Source organism: Abramis brama (assembly GCF_963993115.1).
Source record: "Abramis brama genome assembly, chromosome: 1".
In the NCBI taxonomy this organism is placed as follows: domain Eukaryota; kingdom Metazoa; phylum Chordata; class Actinopteri; order Cypriniformes; family Leuciscidae; genus Abramis; species Abramis brama.
In genome coordinates, this window is record NC_139963.1 from 43,124,121 (window position 1) to 43,143,959 (window position 19,839).

At 38.1% G+C, this 19,839-nt stretch overlaps 2 protein-coding genes across 5 annotated transcripts in view; both read right to left on the minus strand.

The window, feature by feature from the left end:
• Positions 1–6,760, minus strand: part of crebbpb (CREB binding lysine acetyltransferase b) — a 58,385-nt gene extending 51,625 nt beyond the window's left edge. For 2 of the 4 annotated variants that reach the window (XM_084129433.1, XM_084129432.1), the window contains exon 1: positions 5,865–6,760. In XM_084129433.1, coding sequence (XP_083985559.1) covers positions 5,865–5,952 — 88 coding nt within the window. In that variant the 5' untranslated portion in view covers positions 5,953–6,760. The remainder of the gene's footprint in view (positions 1–5,864) is intronic. The other 2 variants (XM_084129435.1, XM_084129434.1) reach the window with 1 other exon arrangement.
• A 4,167-nt stretch (positions 6,761–10,927) lies between these two features.
• The window catches only part of LOC311092619 (adenylate cyclase 9), a 60,016-nt gene continuing 51,104 nt past the window's right edge, over positions 10,928–19,839 (minus strand). The window contains exons 6-10 of the mRNA XM_084129470.1: positions 19,442–19,650; positions 17,800–17,959; positions 15,531–15,673; positions 13,433–13,456; positions 10,928–13,293 (exon numbers count right to left, since the gene is read on the minus strand). Of these exons, the coding sequence (XP_083985596.1) occupies positions 12,009–13,293; positions 13,433–13,456; positions 15,531–15,673; positions 17,800–17,959; positions 19,442–19,650 (1,821 nt within the window). The 3' untranslated portion in view covers positions 10,928–12,008. The remainder of the gene's footprint in view (positions 13,294–13,432; positions 13,457–15,530; positions 15,674–17,799; positions 17,960–19,441; positions 19,651–19,839) is intronic.

The window sequence follows — 19,839 nt, forward strand, 5'->3', positions numbered from 1 at the left end:
TAAATTTTTCTGAAGGAAAATAAACATTTCTGCATTCTCTAGGATAATCTGGGACCTCTCCTAGCTTATTGTATCTCCAGCAGTGGAGAATACCCTCTCAGAAGGGGTAGACAATGCTTGTAAGATCCACACACGTAAGATCCAGACAGGTGAAACATAATATTTTTTTAATCGGTTTGAATGATTGATTTATAAAGACTTACTTGTTTCATTACTGGATGAATCAGCGCTCTAGCGGTTTATAAACCGAACTGCATGCATCTTGCGGAAGAACATTGTAGCCTGAGCTACTTCTATCTGTTTATGTCTATGACGAGTCACATAGGTAAAGGGCTGCGATCCACCAGCCGGTCTAAAGTAGTCCGAGTATAAACGCTTATTACAGGCTTAACTGTAGTGATTCAGGATAAGACAAAAACACGGTTTGAAAAAAGGCATTCATGATGTACTCGCTCATTCTGAACACAAAAAAGTTACCAAGTTTAACAGTCATCTTTATGAATGTTTTGAAGCATCAGATGTAATCGATACACTCGTTATTTGAAGGCAGCGACTTTCAAAAGGTGATTTACTCTATTTTGGTTGCTACCGTAGAAATCAACTTTTATCTCAGTACTTCTGTGATCATTTGAATATTTGTAACACAGAAATATCGATACTGTGTGGTTGAAAAGACTGTGAAAGTAAAGCTAGGTATTACTTTTATTATGGTAATAATACCAATTATTTACACCTTTATTTAAGGTGTCATTGTTACAGTGTAATTATATATTTAAGTACTGAGTAATATTAAGCAACTACATGTACTCACTAAAGGGTTAGGAGTAGAATTAGGATTTGGGTGAGGGTTAGTTGCATGTAATTATGCATTAATTTACTGTTATTACTACGGTAAGTACATGTAACATATGCAACAAGGACACTGTAAAATAAAGTGTTACCTAAAGCTGTTTCATATTGACAATTGCTCTCTCTGGGTCAGCAACAGCGCAAACAGATATGAATGTGCCGGTGTGAAGTTTTTGTCATTTAGGAATAAGATCGCGTGGGTGTCTGGATCGAGATCTTTTAAAGATTCATCGTGCAGCTCTACTGTCTTTATACTCTCTTTCTCTCTGCATTGCTATCTGACGCAAAACGTATACAAGTAGTGCAAGGGCTTTTCAGTGCATTCATTAGCCTACTATTTTAATATTCACAAGGTGAGATGTCGCTATTAAAGGATAAGCTCCCAGCACTTCGCCCACACATCGCACCAGAACCGTTTTCGGAATCGAAACGTAGGGATTTCGCACGGTTCTGGTATTTTACAAAAACAATAACGGTTCTGGATAAGAAACGATTCTCGGTTCCCAACCCTAGTGAACGCGGAATGAAGATTTGACGGTATCACGTACAAAGTCAGAACTTGGTGACGTTAGAGGTCCGCTTTGGGCTAGGGCTGGGCGATATTATTGTATATCGACGACGTCTTGCAAGTACCGCAATGTCGATTATAACAGTCAGTTACCAGACGATCATCGACAATATCTGGGAAAAATGACAAATACATTTCACATATCCCCATAGTTACCATACTCATATTCACATGCAATAGCATGAATAAAATATTGTCTATAGGCTAATAGTTAGTAGGGTTAGGAATAGAAAATAGATTCCAATTCTTGATATTATTCTTTAAGCGCCAGACACGCAAAAGAGAACTCTTCTGCATGCGACCTGTTTTCTGGGCCCTATAAGGAGACCTTGGAACTCGAACCAGAAAGAAAAAAATAACCTTACCGTTTTTGCTCATGCAGAACGAACCAATTCATTTTTAATCCCTGATTTTAGACAAATAACAAATACATCATGAATACAAGTTTAAAAACAGAACTAGGCTACACGTTATAATTAAGGAAATTAATTGTGTATATCGGCAGTGTTGTCTCTGGCGGGACATGGCTCGGGTAGATGACATAATCGGATATCGCCATATTTCACACAAGGCGATTATCAATAACATTTTTAAAATATCGTCCAGCCCTACTTTGGGCCAATCATAAAGACTTATGAATATGATGTGATTACTCCGCACTGTTAAAGGAACACTCCACCGTTTTTTCATATTAAACTATGTTATTCCCTTAACTAAGCACTGGGAGCACTTCGACTCTGCGCAGTAAAAAGTCACGTTGGTTTTAATGACAGAAGTGAGAGGGAGAGGGGGAGAGGATTTTTCAGGAGTGACTTTTTACTGCGCAGAGTCGAAGTGCTCCCAGTGCTATTCCGCCATACATTATAGTTATCCTTTTTACCCGCTTAAAAAAGCGCCACGTTTTATTTTGTGTCACCATACTTGGTCGTGTAACTACTCGTGTAACTGTATTTAAATAGGGAAAACGTGGAGGTGTTTGGTCGCTTCTAACTTCATCTGTTTGGTTCCTAATGAATGAACTGGGCTAGGCTAACACGTCGCGCTCGAGACCCTGCCTTTTCCATTCATCAGCGCTATGGCTCGGCAGTTGATGCTATTGTGTGCGTCTCGTGTTTTTAAGAGCAAATACGCGTTCTGCTTGATCATCCGTTTTGCCTTTCATTCAGAAGTCATAAAATGTTGTCAAATTGAACAGATAGTGAAACTAAAGTGTTTCTCCTTATGTTTAAAGATAATTTCCGATGACTGACATCACAGAATTTACTGGTATTTTGCTGCTGATGTGTGAATGGCCTCTTACCATCAAAAAAACAGAATGTCGTTGCTTGTGTGAACAGCGTATTTTGTGCATTTACCGGTAAAGTCATTCTAGTAATTTAACGGCAATTTACCGGGATTGCTGTGTGAAAGGGGCTATTGAAATGCCTTATTTTCAAAAATCGACTTTCGTCACTTTAGTCAATTCATTGGCATTTAACAAATGTAACTGTCTGTTGCTGCAAAACGAGTCTATGTGTGCTTTTTTTTGTGCAAAAACTGTAAGTCCACCTCTTTGAACAAAAAGACATAATAAACATTTGCAAAATCACTAAAGATGGAACTGTAAACATTGCAAACGATGAAAGCAGAATTCAAAATGTAAGAATGAAGACACTGATCCACACTGACGCTGGGATTTAGCAGATTTGAAGCTAAAGTATTTGATGAACGTATAGTATGTGTGGAGAGCATTTGCTCAGTATCATTATCTCATTTTTGACCGGATGTGGCGTTTAGCGGCTTTTGCATCTGAACTGTTCATCTGGTCTGTATGTGTTTTCCCATGGGGCTCTGGGTATGTAGCATTCAGTTCATTATACAAAACTACAAATAATGCATATCTGCCCATTATTTTATCAAAATCCACTTTAGATCGCAATCGGAAGTTTACAAGCACTTGTTGATTTAAGTGGGTTTTGAGTGAAGTCATAATCTCATAAATTGTAATGTGTAGCTTGATGCTAATTGCAGCTCTAATGAACCTTTTTGTGTTTCTAGTACAGTACCAAACTTTATCTTAATTTACTGTTGTATGTTATGCAGCGGATCTTACATGCGTGTTAAAAAAAAACAAATGGAGGAACCTACGAGATATACAGAAGAGGAAAAACTCATTCTTGGTCAGCGCCATCTATCATGCAGGGGTGAATTAGCAGAAGGCGATAAAACGTTTCGCGTTTGATGTGAAAACACCGGTCGTCGACAAATTTGATTTATGCTCATGCTCAGTGTGAAAAGTAATTAAAAGGGTAGTTCACCTAAAAATTAAATTTCTGCATTTAATTACTCACCATGATGTCTTTCCAAACCCATAAGACCTTCGTTCATCTTCGGAACACAAATGAAGATATTTTTGATGGAATCCGAGAGCTTTCTGACCTTCTTCATAGACAGCAGAACAGCGCTTCCTGGTTCTACGTCAGAACTCCGGCTCATTATTGACCAGATCCTGCATCACACGCATGTGTCGTCGTGCTAACATGACCAGCGTTAGCCAATGGTGAGGTGGCGTTCTGACGCAGAACTCGGAAGCGCTGCTCGGTTTACACTACGTCAACAGCGGAGGAGAATGAAGTGGAAAAGAAGATATTGTTGAATAAAGTCATTATTTGGGGTGGGGGGGGGGGGGGTTGCACACAAAAAGTTTTCTTGTCGCTTCATAACATTAGATTGAACCACTAGTCACACAGACTATTTTAATGATGTCTTTACTACCTTTCTGGGCCTTGAAAGTTGCAATAACGTTGCTGCCAATGTGGGGTCAGAAACCTCTCGGATTTCATCAAGAATATCTTAATTTGCGTTCCGAAGATGAACGAAGGTCTTACGGGGTTGGAATGACATGACGGTGAGTAATTACTGACAGGTTCTGGGGTGAAAGTCTTACCTGAACCCAGTTTGAGAGGATTCTTATGTGCCAGGTAAGTGTCTCACCTGAACCTGGCTTGACGCGACAGCTGAGAGCTAGAGAGCGACGAAATATCATTTTTATACTGATATATTTGCATGATATCATGCAGTTTTATGACTGATATATTTTACCGATATTCTCACTTTTCAACTTAATCGGTTATTGCTGTTTATTACAGTGTCAACTAATAAATGCGACCATTTGATGGGTATCTAAATTAAAGCAACCAACAACAGTATTGTAAAGTATGCAAAAGTATGCACTTTACAATAAGGTTTAATTTAACTATTACTTAACATACTTCTATGTTAATCTCAATATTTCCTAATACATTTCAAAGATTAAAAGTTGTATCTAGTTAACTTACATTAACAAAATGTTAATAAATGCTGTAAGAATATATTGCTCATTGTTAGTTCATGCAAGTTAGTTAATTCATTAAGACTAATGTAACCTTATTGTAAAGTGTTACAGATTGCTTTTTGACCACTTCGATCACGGAGTTACTTCACAAACAACAGTAATACTAATAAGAATTACTGTTAATAATAAAATTTTAATTATGTATTTGTATTGTTGTCAAACAATCATCTAGTTATTGTCAAAAAAAAAATATATATATATAACTCAGCTCTGCATATCAGTTATCAGAAAATTAAACATGACATATCTAAATCGACATATTTCACCAATATTCACACTTAACTTAATCGATTTTCTTTAACACCAAGCCTGCCAATAAATGGCGCAATTTGATGGCTGTCTAAATAAGAGCACTCAATAATACTCAATACAATTTAAAAAACGTATATAAATATTAAGTAATTATCTTTCAATTACATAACAGTTATTCATTCTCAAGTGTTCAGAAACAAGTACCTTAACAATTAACTAAAAATAAATAAATAATAATAATCGTTTAGATCACAAATACCTTTGCATAATAACAATTGTAATACTAATAGAAATTATTATTAGTAATAATATTTATAATGCATATGTTTTTAATTTCGGTTTAATGATCATCTTCTAGATATTACTGAGTAAAAATATTATTCTGCATATCAGTTATCAGAAACATTAGTTTAAAAACGATGGACATCGTCATAGAAAAAGCATAACTGGTCAATCTCTAGTAAGACCTGGATCTGGCTTCTGATGGAGGTGAGAGTCCCACAAAAACCGAGTCTTACCTGCACTGACCGATCTGTGGTGGGACAGGTGAGCAGCATACCTGGGACAACTCTGATGTTGAGACTTACCTGGTCCTGATCTGGACGGTTTCTCATAGGACAGGTGTGACTGCTACCTAAACCTGGCCTGAGAGATTTCTTATTGAGCACGAGAGAGTTTAGTCTGGTCTAAAGGGTTTCTGATCTGATATGTGACGTCTTATTACGAGACAGGTGACCTGACTGAGAAGTTCTTATCTAGATTTTTGATATGACAGATGACGTCTGAGAAGTTTTCAGATTTGACAGGTGAGCAGCATCTTACCTGGAGTGTCGGAGGAGGACAGCGCAGGTGAGTTCAGTTTGGGCCGCTTTGCGTTGGGAGGACCCATATCCAGTAGATTATCAGCCATCGTGCTCTCTCTCTCGCTTCTCAAAAAAACACGTCAAAGCAATAAATGCGTCTTCCAAGAGCCCGGAAGGGGGACAAAGCGAAATAAATCAAATCTACCCTCGGGTTTTTCTATTATTATTCAGCGATCAGGAGCCAATAATTAACAGATGGGGCTCAAACGCGACTCAACAGCGCCCCGCTCCGCCATCGCCATTCACCCCATGATAATCCAACACCCAAAACCCGCATAATTAACCTTAATGATCGCCCCGAACCCCACGAAAATAAATTATATCATCGTTAAAACCGAGAAATACACGACGAGGGCGAAAAATCTCGATTCCTTTAAATGGTTCGCGTGGGTCTCTTCAAAAATGCTATTTTCTGCGAATAAAAATAAAGACCTTCATGCTCCATGTCCAGCCCGAATCGAATAATCAGTAAAGTCCAGCAATATAAATGAAAAATTAGAAAAAAATAATTATTTTTTAATATAGGCGAGTGGCACAGGAGCGCCGCTCGCGCTGAAGGGGGAAATCAGATATACGGGGGTTTTCCAGCCGACCACAAAAACGGCTCCATTACGCTGATATTCCCCACAAAGATCCGCGATTTGGCCCGAAGCTTGTCGTTTTCGTCGCTGGGAAGCTATTTGGGCCGGTTCCGATGGAGCAGGTAGCGTAAAAAATGATATAATGCTCTCCCGAAATCCTGACGCTCATCCGCGACAAGATGGCGGCTGTTGATTCCTTCGATACAAAAAGTTTTTTTTTCTTTTCCAGCCAGACTGTGAAGGAGGAGGGGCTGCGCAGCCACGCCCCTTACGCAAACGTGTACGTCACGCGGTCGTGACCATAACAACCGCTAGAGGCCGGTGTTTACATGTAAATGTCGAAGATGTAGTATTCAATCGGTTCAACTTTGAGTGTACCCTCACAAAAGTGTACCATGGTGACAAATATTACAGTTGGTACTATTTATTGTTACTTTGACACCTCTTTATTAAAATTTAATTCAAGTTTCTTGCACAGGTTAAAGCGATCTTTCAGTAGTATCTGCAAACTGCCATGGTACAGACTTGTAATTTGTAAACACAATACATACTTGATAAGAATAAAGCAAGGAAAGTCATGGTCTATTTAAAGGGATAGAAAACTTGTGTGGTAGTGTGTGCACAGGATATATTGTTAATGTGAACAGACAGAAAGCTTTAAGGTATATTCCTTGTAAATCAACAGGCAACACGCAGACTTCAACACTGTAGGCTATAATTGGCTTTCCCTTTTCATCCATTAGCTTTGATGTAATAGTATGGCACATGCATCGGTATAAATAATACAAAAATGAAATAGGTTATATGTTAAATACAGAGCAATGCATATGTACAAACAAAGGAGAAACTTTATACAAATGAATAAATGACTGTATCTCCAAAGAAACTGACTGAAACTCAAAATCATACATTCTTTAATAATTACACTCTTTGGCAAGAAGTCTCAGTGTGTAATACTTCTATTAAAAACACACATTTGTGTGTCGAATTATACATACACACATTTATTATGTCAAATTGCTTGTATTCATCGATTGGACCAACTGAAGTGTTGGTAAAGTAGAAAAAAAAATCTAATAAAATGTGGCTCTACTGTTATCATGCATATAAGTTCAGCCCTTTCATTCACCCTAAATGTGTTTTTTGCTTTGCTCATGATGAAGTCTCAAGCAGAAGTAATGGAATGGAAAGTTATGTATCACATAATGCCTATGATAAAAAAAAAAAAAGTGCTTCGTCAAGCTAAGTTCAAGCTCTAAAGCAGCAGTTCAGAGGCTGAAGCGTAATGCTTATTTAGTTGGATCAAGTTTAATATTGCTCTGCTCTCTGAAACAAGGTTGTGTGCTCATTCCCCCTCCAGACAGCAAGGGCACGTTTATTATTATTTAGCAAAAGTTGTGCCCTATAAAAGATATTAAAAATACATGGCTTGCAATGCTTGGCGTCACCGAGAACACATCAACTTAACAGTCAGCACGGAATAAAAATGACTTCTTTAAGAATGGCACCTAGTAGTAAAATGACAATATTCACCCTACCAATATTTCAAAATGAAGAGCAGTTCACATTCAAAAGGAATATACAGTGAGAATGAACACGTCAAGCTAATTCTTAAGAAAAGGCACAGCGCTAAAGATCACATTAAGACACAAGCAGTAAGAAATTGAACATATAAACAAGGATTTCAATTCGACTAGTCGATGCCTTCTAAATGAGTAAAAGGCACTAATATATACAATGAGAAATACTGACAAATGAATCTGAATTAGGATCTTGGCAGACTGCAAATTCACAGAAATGTCAAAAAAAGTTAAGCATTTCACATTTGTTCATAATCAGAGCACAATCCCTATAAATGTGAAAAATCAACATCATATCTTTGAGCACACAACCCTTGGTTGCTTATCATAAAGCTAAAAGGTAAGGAAAACAATTAAACTGCTATCAAAAGGTAAACACATGATCATGGACTAAAGCATGTGACAGTCATATAATGGATGCAGTATCAGTGCAGATTATGTTACTTACAAAGCGACAACTCAATGGCAAAAAGATTCAAATCTACATTTACAGATCCTTTTGCTAATATCCCATACAATAATTTACCCTTTATATTGCACATCAAAAGACAAGCAGGCAGAGTTAAGGCTAAGGTCTAACCTATTCTAATATTCACACGAGTCTGTACATTTGACTGGCTAGAGTAAATATATGTTGTTACCTAGATTATTGCCAGTACTCGCAACCGTCCTCTGCCACTTAATTGTGAACATTTCTTGTCCATTTTATTTTGAAATAGAGTTAAAGTTTCTTTTTTCACATTTTAAATAATTTAATTCACTTTTCTCGCTTACAATATTGTTGACAACAACCAAAATCAAAGCCAACATTAAATGGCATGTTAATTTAATTTGATGTATTTTCTTAAAGGTGTAGTAAGCTATTTCTGAGAAGCACTGTTAAGAGTGTGCCACAACACACTTGGACGTTAACTAAGGCCATGTTTACACCTGGTATTAAGATGTGTTTTGGTCGATCGGGTCACAAGTAGATGAGGGAGACACATTCCTGTTTACACCTGGTGTTTTAATCAGTCTCTTTTGTCCACTTTAAACCACTTCTGTCCCGTTTTCTTTGAGGGGAGGGTCTATGGGCGGGGAAAATGTACGTGCAATTTACATATGATTGCGACTGAAAATGACATAAAAACACATGGAGAACATCAGTTTTTGTTTCTGCTCTGAAAGCTAAGACCAGCCAAACGCTGTGAGTGTGTGTTAGAAATCAGGAATGGTGCGAGAACATTGTGCTTGGTACATTTTTCGTCTTCAAACCAAACTTGTCTGGCTAATGCTTCCTATAATGTTTACGCATTAGGTCAGAAGGAGGAGAGTGTCTTTCAAACACATTCGACCACGAGCGTTTACACTAAGAAAGCAATCCGGTCAATACCTCTGGAAGTGGTGGAAAGTGGATCAGCTCAAAACGTTTTAGACCCCATTTACACCTGTATTTAGCGTCGTCCACTTGTGATACCAGGTGTGAACAGGGCCTAGAGGTCTGCGCGCGACTGTTTATTTAGGTTACACTAGGTTCTGCACCCACCTGTTCCCGCCTAAAATCACACTCACATTTAAATTTCCCCTAAAAACAGAGAGAGGGATTGGGGATAACAAATAAAATTCTTGTATAGCCAACATTTCATATTTGTTATTTTTGTCATTTCATAATAGTCAACACAATAATAAAAAAAAAAAAATCTCTCACAAAGAAAAATAGGCTAAATTAAATGACATCTGTCACTCAAATTATAGGCCAAAAATACGAATAACTGAAACCGGTTGGCTTACTAGCTATACTGCAAAATTAAATATTTAGTTTTTAACAGAATGTCACTGACTAACGATGGTTTCAGTAGCATCTCTCCTCCCAAATCTGAGCAAAAAGGCTGAATGTTCTCTCTGAAGGTGCACTCGTGGCCGGGATGCAAAGAACTGGGAACTTTGTAAACGGCACCACAGCAGAAAGTTGTGTTCATTTCAAGTTCAAGCGTGAATACGCTGTTGTCATGTCACACGTTACATGTCAGTCAAACGTCCTCTTGGGAGGTCCTTGCCCAAGAAAAGCTGTGATAGAGTCCAGACCTTCTGCCTTTTATTTGTTGTTGTTGCTTTTTGATAGTGTAGACCTGCTTTGTACTATGTACAGCACTTTGGATCAATCTATATTGTGTTTAAATGTGCTTTATAAATAAATGCTGTTGTTGTTGTTGCCGTCAGTCTGAATGTCTGGCGATGGGAGACTAGCTTATATATACTCGTGTACTCTATGTTAAATTTTTGTTCTCCCTTGTCATTCGTTCCTCATCTTCGCTGAGTTTTTTTGTGAAGCATTATTTTACTTCAGCTATGATAGAGAGACATCCACATCCATGTTTGTGCATTTTGGGGGCGGAGCAATGAAAGGAGGGGTGTGTTTGTTTGGGCTGATTTCAAATATCAACTGTGTTTCTCAGAATACGCTTACTGCACCTTTAAGTGTAACATAATATTCAATGAGGAAAAATAACGTAGGACAGGATTTAATTTTATCCATCAGGAATTGTTTGGATGGTGGAAGTAGGTAATACCAGACTAAAGCCAAACCTGAAACAACACCAGCAACCCACTTTCGAGGAGGATTCTTGACCACAGCATCTCCCAATTTTGAAACGTTGTTTTCAAATCTATCGTTATTTGCTATTATTGCCATAATCAGTTTACCATTAATCATCATTGAATTGCTGCACTACCTACAAAAGTCTATAACACTGTTATATGGATATTGGCTAACTTTATTTTTTCCATGCCCGTGAGACAAACATTTTTGCTTTTACAACAACGTGCACTGATGAATCATCCAGAATAAGACCAGGATCTTTTTTAGGAGAGTAAATGGGGTCAATGTTGATTTTTTTTTTTTTTTATGTTGATTTGTAATCAAATTGCCCACATCTTAAAACAGTAGCTCACAGTAGTTGATGCATGAAAGCATTTTTGTCCTTTAAGACTACGAATGTGTCCTTTAAGACTATGAACTCATTAGCGTTAAGGCAAACTTGCCATGTCGCCTAATAACTCATTGTTAGTTCTCAACCCAACATTTAGCTGCAGAATGAAGAGCGACAGAAAAAAAAGAAGAAAAAAAAAATCACGAAAAAAAGACAGAAAGGCCATAATCAGACAGTTACATGCATCAAGATAAAGCAAGAGAAATAATCTCCTGTGAAATGTTTGATATTCTTGATTGTAGGTGAATTTAGCCCATAGCTTGCTCTACATTTCACTAATACTTCTTCACAGACACTTTTGGCCATGCACCATTCAGAGTCTTTAGGTCTTTTTAAAATCGCAATATAGAGTTTTGCTTTGTAAAATTGTTTGGAATACTGACTGTTGAACGTTCCAACAACGAGAACTCAAAAAGAGCAATAAATATCCCAAAATATATCAAATACTTCCACAAAAATTAAAGCATTTTCGAACATCAATTTTACATGCTAAATCTGTTTGATCTTTAGCTAAAGATTTGATTGAGAAATCTTTTTTTTTTTTAAATGCCTCATACATATTGTTATCCTAAAGGCACTTCATTAAAAGAAAATAATTCACGAAAGGTAGACAATAGTAGTGGAATAATAGTAAAAATTAAATTAGCGGGAATAACTGCGGTCTGTTTAAGGACGGGACTTCAGGTCTGTGCCGTCCCAATGCATCTCCCTAGCATTTCTTATTCCATGTAGAAATGATTCGGAGTTTTTACGGTCCACGGCACTAGATGTGAAAGCGTCTCCTGGTTCAGCTAGCGGTATAAAGACTTTTAAGATTATGTGCTTAAACTTTCCACTCCACATACACAGATGCAAATCTACACTAGCATTCGTCCCTAAACATGCCTATCCCTACAAACTCAACGGAGAGGGTTGCAAGCCCATGTTTAAAGGGTTTAGACCAACAGCAACAACATTGTTGGCGTGTTTAGAGTCAAAGTTTTGTCATTTCACCCATGTACGCTATTTCTCCCGCATTGGCTTCTGCGTTTTCCGCCCGGACAGGAGAGGTCAAAGTTGGTTCTGCTTGTTTATCGAATACCACTGGACTTGCGCTCAGGTTGGTTTCTGGTATGCAATTCAGGCCAACAGCAGATGCGGATCGTTGGGCCTTGGACGTACCGTTGCTTCCAGCAATCTTTTCGGGAAAGTCTCTACCAGCGTATGCCTGTCCGGTAAGCCCTGAACTCACGGAGAATGATGCACCTACTTTACTGGCATTGGTTGCCATTATCATATTAGCGATTTCATCGGTGGGCGAGCGGCCGATGCTGCCGTCCACCTGCGCTCGAATTTCTGGAGAGACCGAGAGCTGGTATTGAGGTACAGGTCCGCTGTCTGCGCTCTTCGGGTAAAGGTAGGTCTTCATTTGACCCTTGCCCTTCACGTTGACGGTACCTCGGTAGTCGAACTCGTAGTCCATTCCGCTGAGCACGCAGTAGCTCTCCTCACTAACCTGAGCGCGACACTCCACTCCAGTCGTGTCCATCCGGCTGGCGATGTTCACCGTGTCTCCCCAGATGTCGTAGAGGAGCTTGGTGGTGCCGATGACTCCGGCAGTGAGGGGTCCGTGGTTGAACCCAATCCGTAACTTGAACTTAAATCCCAGCATGTTTTTATTGAAGTCGTCCACCACTCGCATCATTTCCAGGCAGAATTCGAAGAGCGCTCGCAGGTGGGCGTGCGGATGGGCCTGGTCGCTACACTGTTGCGTATTGAGCCCCGACGCCGCCATGTAGGTTGCGCCGATCGTCTTGATCTTCTCTATGTTGGAAAAGTCAGACTTGCGCAAGAGTTCGTCGAAGTCCCCGATGAGTTCGTTGAGGACGCGGTAGCACTCTTTCCCGCCTTCGTAGCTCTCTTCGTAGAACTCGCTGAAGTTGACGATGCTGGCGAAGATGACGCCCACGTTGTCGTGGTTCTTCGAGTAGCTCTGGGTCACCTTCAGCTGCTCGGCCACGTGGATGGGGATGATGTTGCGCAGGAGCCAGTCCGCCTGGTCCCGCATGTTTTGGATTTTGATGCGGTGCTGGTCTGCTTCCACGTTCCCGTGGAAGTGTAGACGGTAGCTCACCTCGAACTCACGGTTGAGGAACCAAACAAGAAGCAGCAACAGGAAAAAGGCAACCAAAGCCTCTGGGCCGAGTAGATCCTGCGGTCGGGCCGAATCTTTTTCTGAGGACTGGACGTCATTAATGCTGCTGTTGAAGTCACTGGATCTGGTGACATGAATATAGAGGAAGACAATTTCAATGGTAAAACAAAAATGAAAACTGGGAAATTTTGAGTGGTATGCTAGCATAAAATCAAGCCAATAAAATGTGAAACAGACAGTAGTATCCGTAGTCTTAAACTTACCTCAAAAATAAACGTTTCCAAGTGCTAAAAGAAAAATGGACAGAGAAAAGTTAGCTTTTAATTATATTAGAATAACACAACTAATCTATGAAAGCCCAATCAAAAGCACCATAAATCACAAACCTTTATGAATTAATACTTTTAATCAGAAAGGATGCAGTGAATTAATCAAAAGTGACAGGAAAGATATTAAGGGCCAAATTTACTAAACAGGGCAAATTAGCGTGAGAGCGCAATCCTATAAAAGCACAGATGGGAGTGGAAAGTTCTGCGCGTGATCTACTGACGACACGCAAATTATAGAACACACACGCAGCCGGATCATTTCCATAATGACCAACACAATCTAGCAAGAGCAGAGCAAATTAGCATTAGTTTAATTAGTTAATTAGTTTAAGACATGCTTTTTTGGGGGCAGCAAACAATGGCGCAAGTACCAGTAGCCTAAATTGACTAGCACAAATCATAGTAAATCACCTTGTGTGAATCATTTAAATACTTTCCTCCCATAAATTTTGCTTCTGAAAGGGAAACTCCTACAAATGCATATGCAATAAGGTCAGCCGCAAAAATAACCCTGTCCACACCTTATCATCAGCGCTAATTTTTCACTGCGTGTCTTTAGTAAATGTATCATAATGGGAAAAGGAAAAAGACAGTAAAAGAGGGAGACAGAGACAGACGCAAGCTGTTAGTTAAATGATCTCTAATTCAAATTTATGCTGTTTGTACTTTCTATTCATCAAAAGTGCTTTTCACACTTGAAATAGTTAACCCTGGGTCACTCTAAACCCTGGGAGAAAGGAATCATGGGTTATCATGCTTCACGTTTCACACTGCTCGTAATTTACCCGGGGGTAAAAATGAATTTTGGGTATTCATAATCTGACATTTCACACTGTACATTCCCAAACCCCAGGTCAAAGTCCTTATTCGCATGTTTACGGTGACAGTGTCAGTGTGACTGGACAAACGCTGCAAGCGACCTGTTCACATTAAGTCTCTAGCAGTGCATTTCCTCAAATTACACTTTTTCTCTTTTTTTTTCTGAATTAGAATCAAACGGTTTTGTTTTCGCCACTTGACATCTTTCCTATCAAACACTAAAACGACTGTTTATACAATACGCTGTTTCCGTGACTGTCCAAAGCACGAGAATATGAGGCACGTGATTGTTTAGGTTGCTAAGAATCTAGTCGTAACATTATAACACTGCACACGTTTGGCCCCGCAATGCGAAGTTAACAGTGTAAAAACAGTGCAGTGGTCGGGAGCAGGGTTTCATAACCCCGGGTAAAAAGTCAAGTCACCTTTATTTATATAGCGCTTTATACAGTACAGATTGTTTCAAAGCAGCTTTACAGTGATAACAGGAAAATGATGCATTTCGGCTGTTTTTCAGCTGAAATCAGTTCAGTGTAGATGCTAATCCTGCTTTTAAATTACAAGTGTGAAATGTTATTTACCCAGGGTTACAAGCGGTGTTTAGAACGATGATAATCGCAGTGTGAAAAGCCCTAAAGAATCCTGGAATTTTTTTTATCATGATTTACAAAAAATATGAAGCAGAACTCAACTTAACATTGATAATAATAACCAGAAATGCTTCCTGAGCATCAAATCATCATTTCAGAATGATTTCTGAAGGATCATGTGACACTGAAGACTGGAGTAATGATGCTGAGAATACAGCTTTGATCACAGGAATAAATTACATTTTACAATATATTCCGACAGAAAAGTTATTTTAAATAATAATAATAATAATAATCCACAATATTAATGTCGTACTGTATTTTTGATCAAATAAATGCTAACGGCAAATCTTACTGACCCCAAACTTTTGAATGAAAGTATACGTAAAGTTTTAAATGTCTTGTTTTCCAGTTAAAATAACTAAACATTTTGTCTTACTGTACTGGCATTTTTTTCCACATGGTTTCTGTTTAAAATAAGGTAAAAGAAAAACCTGCCAGTGCAGTATGACAAAATGCATTCTCATTCTCCAAAAACAAGTCAAAAATACACATTAAAACTATGATTTTTTGCAGCATGCAGCAGTTCAGTGTATAATGTGTGTATTTGTGATAGTTTGAACCTGCATGGAGGGCTCCAGAGCACACTGAGAAAGGTGATTCCCGCTAGCGTCGCCAGGCTTGAACGCATCCAGAAACTCAGCTGACAGAAATTGCAGTACTGGATGATGGCAATTATAACAGCACAGCAGGTGAACATGGTGAACTGGGGAAAAGAATTAGACATGAATTAAACATGCTCATGCCCGCAGCAGAGTGTGTGCAGGATTGCAGTTTACAGAAATATGCACTTTCCTGACTGAGAGCAGCAGAAATGTGCTTCAGTTGCTGCATTTATTCTACCACATCACCAGACATATCTATACAATCTTACATAATAGATATGTACCCTACATACTAAAGTGCACACTTAAAAGCATTTACCCCAGCATGCAGGGACGGACTGGGGCTAAAAAACAGCCCTGGACTTTTCTCCCAAATAGGCCCATCAACCGGCCATTCGCCTCTAGCCGTGTGGGACAGACACTAGCCAGGATGTCCTGATACTATGCCACAATACTGTAGCCTATCAGACAGGTATTCACAGCAAGTAACATCTCAAAACCAATGATGATAATTGGGGTTGTGTTTATTAATGAAGCCTCAGCCTTCAAATAAAAACAAAAAATGTACAATGCCATAAAATACAAATAATGAAATGTCACTGGCTACAGTAACCCAAATTACACAAACTTGTAATTATAAAACATATAGTTAGGCTACTGTATACCAGGGATCTCCAACCTTTTTGTGTGCAAGGGCTACATCTAGAAGGAATTTTTATTTGTTATACTCCAATATTTATTATACATAACATGGTGAAGCTTTTTTACTTTTCACCATCATATGGGAAATAATAAAATATCTTGATATTCTGGTTCAGACTTAAAAGCGTTTAAAAAAAATCCTGAAAACTTATGAAAATTTAGTTTTTTTAGTTTTTTTAGTTTTTTTTTTTGTTGATTTTCTATAAACCTATTGTACGTGTTATCAAAAACAGTAGCCCAAACATTTAGTATAAATATAAATGAAAAAAATAAAAAATAATAAACTGCCATAACTTCTAAACAAAAACATTACTGCATTACATTTAATACATTTATACATAACTGTATTAATAGAACAGCATTTTTAATAGTTAATTCATAGGTTTTGGTGTGTAATGTCTTCTAACTGGTGTGTTCTCGGAACAATGTTTCGCCTGTTTTTTTTTTTTTTTTGCGTCAATATGTTGAGAATATCAGCGCTGTTTCATCTGGCTTTTTACAAGCTTAAATCACATAGTCATTTGTGGTTTATAATAGAGATAGAGAATTCTGCGCTGAATTGAAATGCTTCTCAGTGGATCGCGCAGCTCTGTTTAATAATGTTCGCGTGATCGAGATCAGCTTTGTCCGCGATCGCTGTTTTTTGGGCCGAGCTGATAATGCGCTGCTCAGATCAAACAAGTTTTGTTCCGCTTTTTGAGCGTTTGCCATTTGATGTTTCTCATACGCAACGCAAATGACAGCGTATAATCAAAGAGAGTTGGGTAATTTTGTAGAGGCAAAAGTTCAAATTGAAACGTTTAGTTGAAAAGGTCGCAAAATTATACCATTTATTCGAAGTCTGGAACCCCGACGGCAAGTTGGGGCTATTTATAGAATGTGTTTAGCGGGCAACTCAGGCACCACGTTGGAGACCACAGCTATTCAAATATAATGTAAGCAAATTTAAAAGTGCAGCCTTATAAAATGTCAGTGGCTATAGGCCGACTCTTCTTCCTCAGTTGTTGTTTTTTACACGTAGCATAAGTGATCATAGTAGTGCCCCTGCTGTTGGCTGTTAATACTGCTTTATTAGACTTTTTTTTTTTTTTTTTGTGCCGACGGCCCTCGGTTGGACGGCCGTTCTGGACTTTTCCAGAACGCACAGATTGTCAATCCGTCCCTGCCAGCATGCACATTCACTGTGTTAGCAAGACGCTATGCTGTATGCGTTTTTTGCTACTCCTATAAGGAGTTATATGGAATGGTTTCTTGTGTGTGTTTTTTTAACATAATTTACACAATAAGGTCCTATAAACTTTCCAAGCATTAAAATGTTTATATACACTACCGTTTAAAAGTTTGGGGTTGGAAAGATTTTCAATGTTTTTGAAACATTCTCTTCTGCTCACCAAGGCTGCATTTTTTTTTCTCACCAAGGCTGTCACTTTTGATTTATTTGTTGAATAAAAGTATTAACTTCTTTCACACACACACAAAATGACAAATGGAAACGCCTCCACAATGTCTTTGCTCTTGTGTTCACCTGTATGGAGTCATGCATATCGCAGGTGATGTGAGAGAACACAGCCACGGCAGGTAAAGACACCAGCACCGCCCCGATCATGTGACGAGGAACCCAGCCGGAAATGGCCCAGAGGAGGGTCATGGTGCAGTTCAGAACGCTGTCCAGGTAAAAGGCTCTTCTGTGAAGGATATGCACACTTCATCAGGACTGTACAGTATCAGTATCAGTATCAGTGCAATTACTGTGCATTATGCTGCTATTGCCCAGGTCCAGTTTTAAAACTGAAGAAACAGTCTATTGTGAACAACAAAAGGGAAAAACATCCCAATGTCATACTGAAATATGGAAAATACTCCCAAATTTTTAAGCCAGCCATTTTCTTGGTAGTAGACCTTAGTTAGAGCAGACGCCATATTTAATTTGATGTGAACCAAGGTTAACTAAAACTAAAACCATATAAAAAAATAATTTCATGTTATTTAAAATAAAATAACTTATTTAGTTTAACATGATGTGCTAAAATAAATTCAAAATATAATGAAATAAATTACACAGACATTTTGACATTTGTTTAAAAAAACTACTCAAATTATAAAAATACAAAAAAAACATTAAACCTTTAACTAAAATTAAACTGAAGACAGAAAAAATAAAATATTAATAAAAATATAAGATAAAAAAATAAAATATCAACTTAAATAATATTAATTAGAATATAAATATGAATAAAAAATATAATATTATCTCAAAGATACTAAAATCACACTGATGTGAACAAAAACATAGGAATAGTGTCTATACAATCATAGACAATGAAACACTGAAGAAAAAAAAAAGTAGACCAGTAGACCAAAAATGTATTGGCTGTAAAAAGCACATAATTGATTTTGACATTTCTATCAGACAGTAAAATCAAATCTCGCCACAATTTCCAGGGAGTAAACCAATTATCTGCATTTAATCTCATTGCAAAGAGAGATATTCTTAAAAACTACTGCCACGCAGATGACTGAATGCAAATAAATTGCATTTAAATTTTTTATTTTACTTCCAAAGGATTATAAAGTTCTTAAATTTGAATATGAAACATGGCTTTGTATCAGCCTGGAACAGATCCAGCAGCATGCTGGTTAAAACAGAGCCTGAAAGTGTCATTCCTCAACGCTATTTAACCACATACAGTATATTATTTTATAATATTTTCACCTTAGTCCCATTCTGTTACAGCAGCAATATTTCTAAAATTTGTTCATTCTAAAAGCCTTGAAATTCTTGTTGAAAATACTATGACCTGACAGATCACAAGCAATGGAGGCATTTCTGAAATGCATTAAAAAAGATAATTAAATTTGATCCATTGAATATTTAGAGCAAGTAAAACCTTCTTTGCAAAACTGTTTGGCCTCATCCACTCAGGCAAGTTTTAATAAGATTAAAATTAAATTAAATTTCTAGTATCGTTTATTCACCCTCATGTCATTCCAAACCTGTAAAATGTATTTTCCTCAAAAACAGAAATGACGTGTTGCGCCATATTTGATCTTGAATATACAGCAGCGAACAAGTTAAACTAAACTTTTTATGTTTCATACAAACCAATAAATTCCAATGGTTTGGAATGACATGAGGGTGACTAAATGATCACAATCTCCACACTCACCGTATAGCAAGCACTAGGGCCAAACATTCAAGCACAGCTGCCACTGCGGCCACTATAAGGGCAGGTGTGGGCAGGGGCTTCTGGGTAACCAGTGGTCGAAGGAAGCAAGCCAACGAGAGAGCCAGAAATACACAACAGCACAGGAGCATGTCTAGGAATGAGCTGAACGTTGGACTGGCAAACGTCTGGACGGGAGCGTGTGTCTTAACCTGACAATGAACAGAATGATCGATCAAATCAAGTGAGATAGTGCCTAATATAACATCTTTACATCTCATAATATCTTTACATGTATTTCAAAAGACAGACCACCAGAGGGCAGTACAGACAGCACAACAAATTATGCTGTTTCTTTCAGTTAGCAAAACATCACAGACCCAGACTGAGTAAAAAAACAG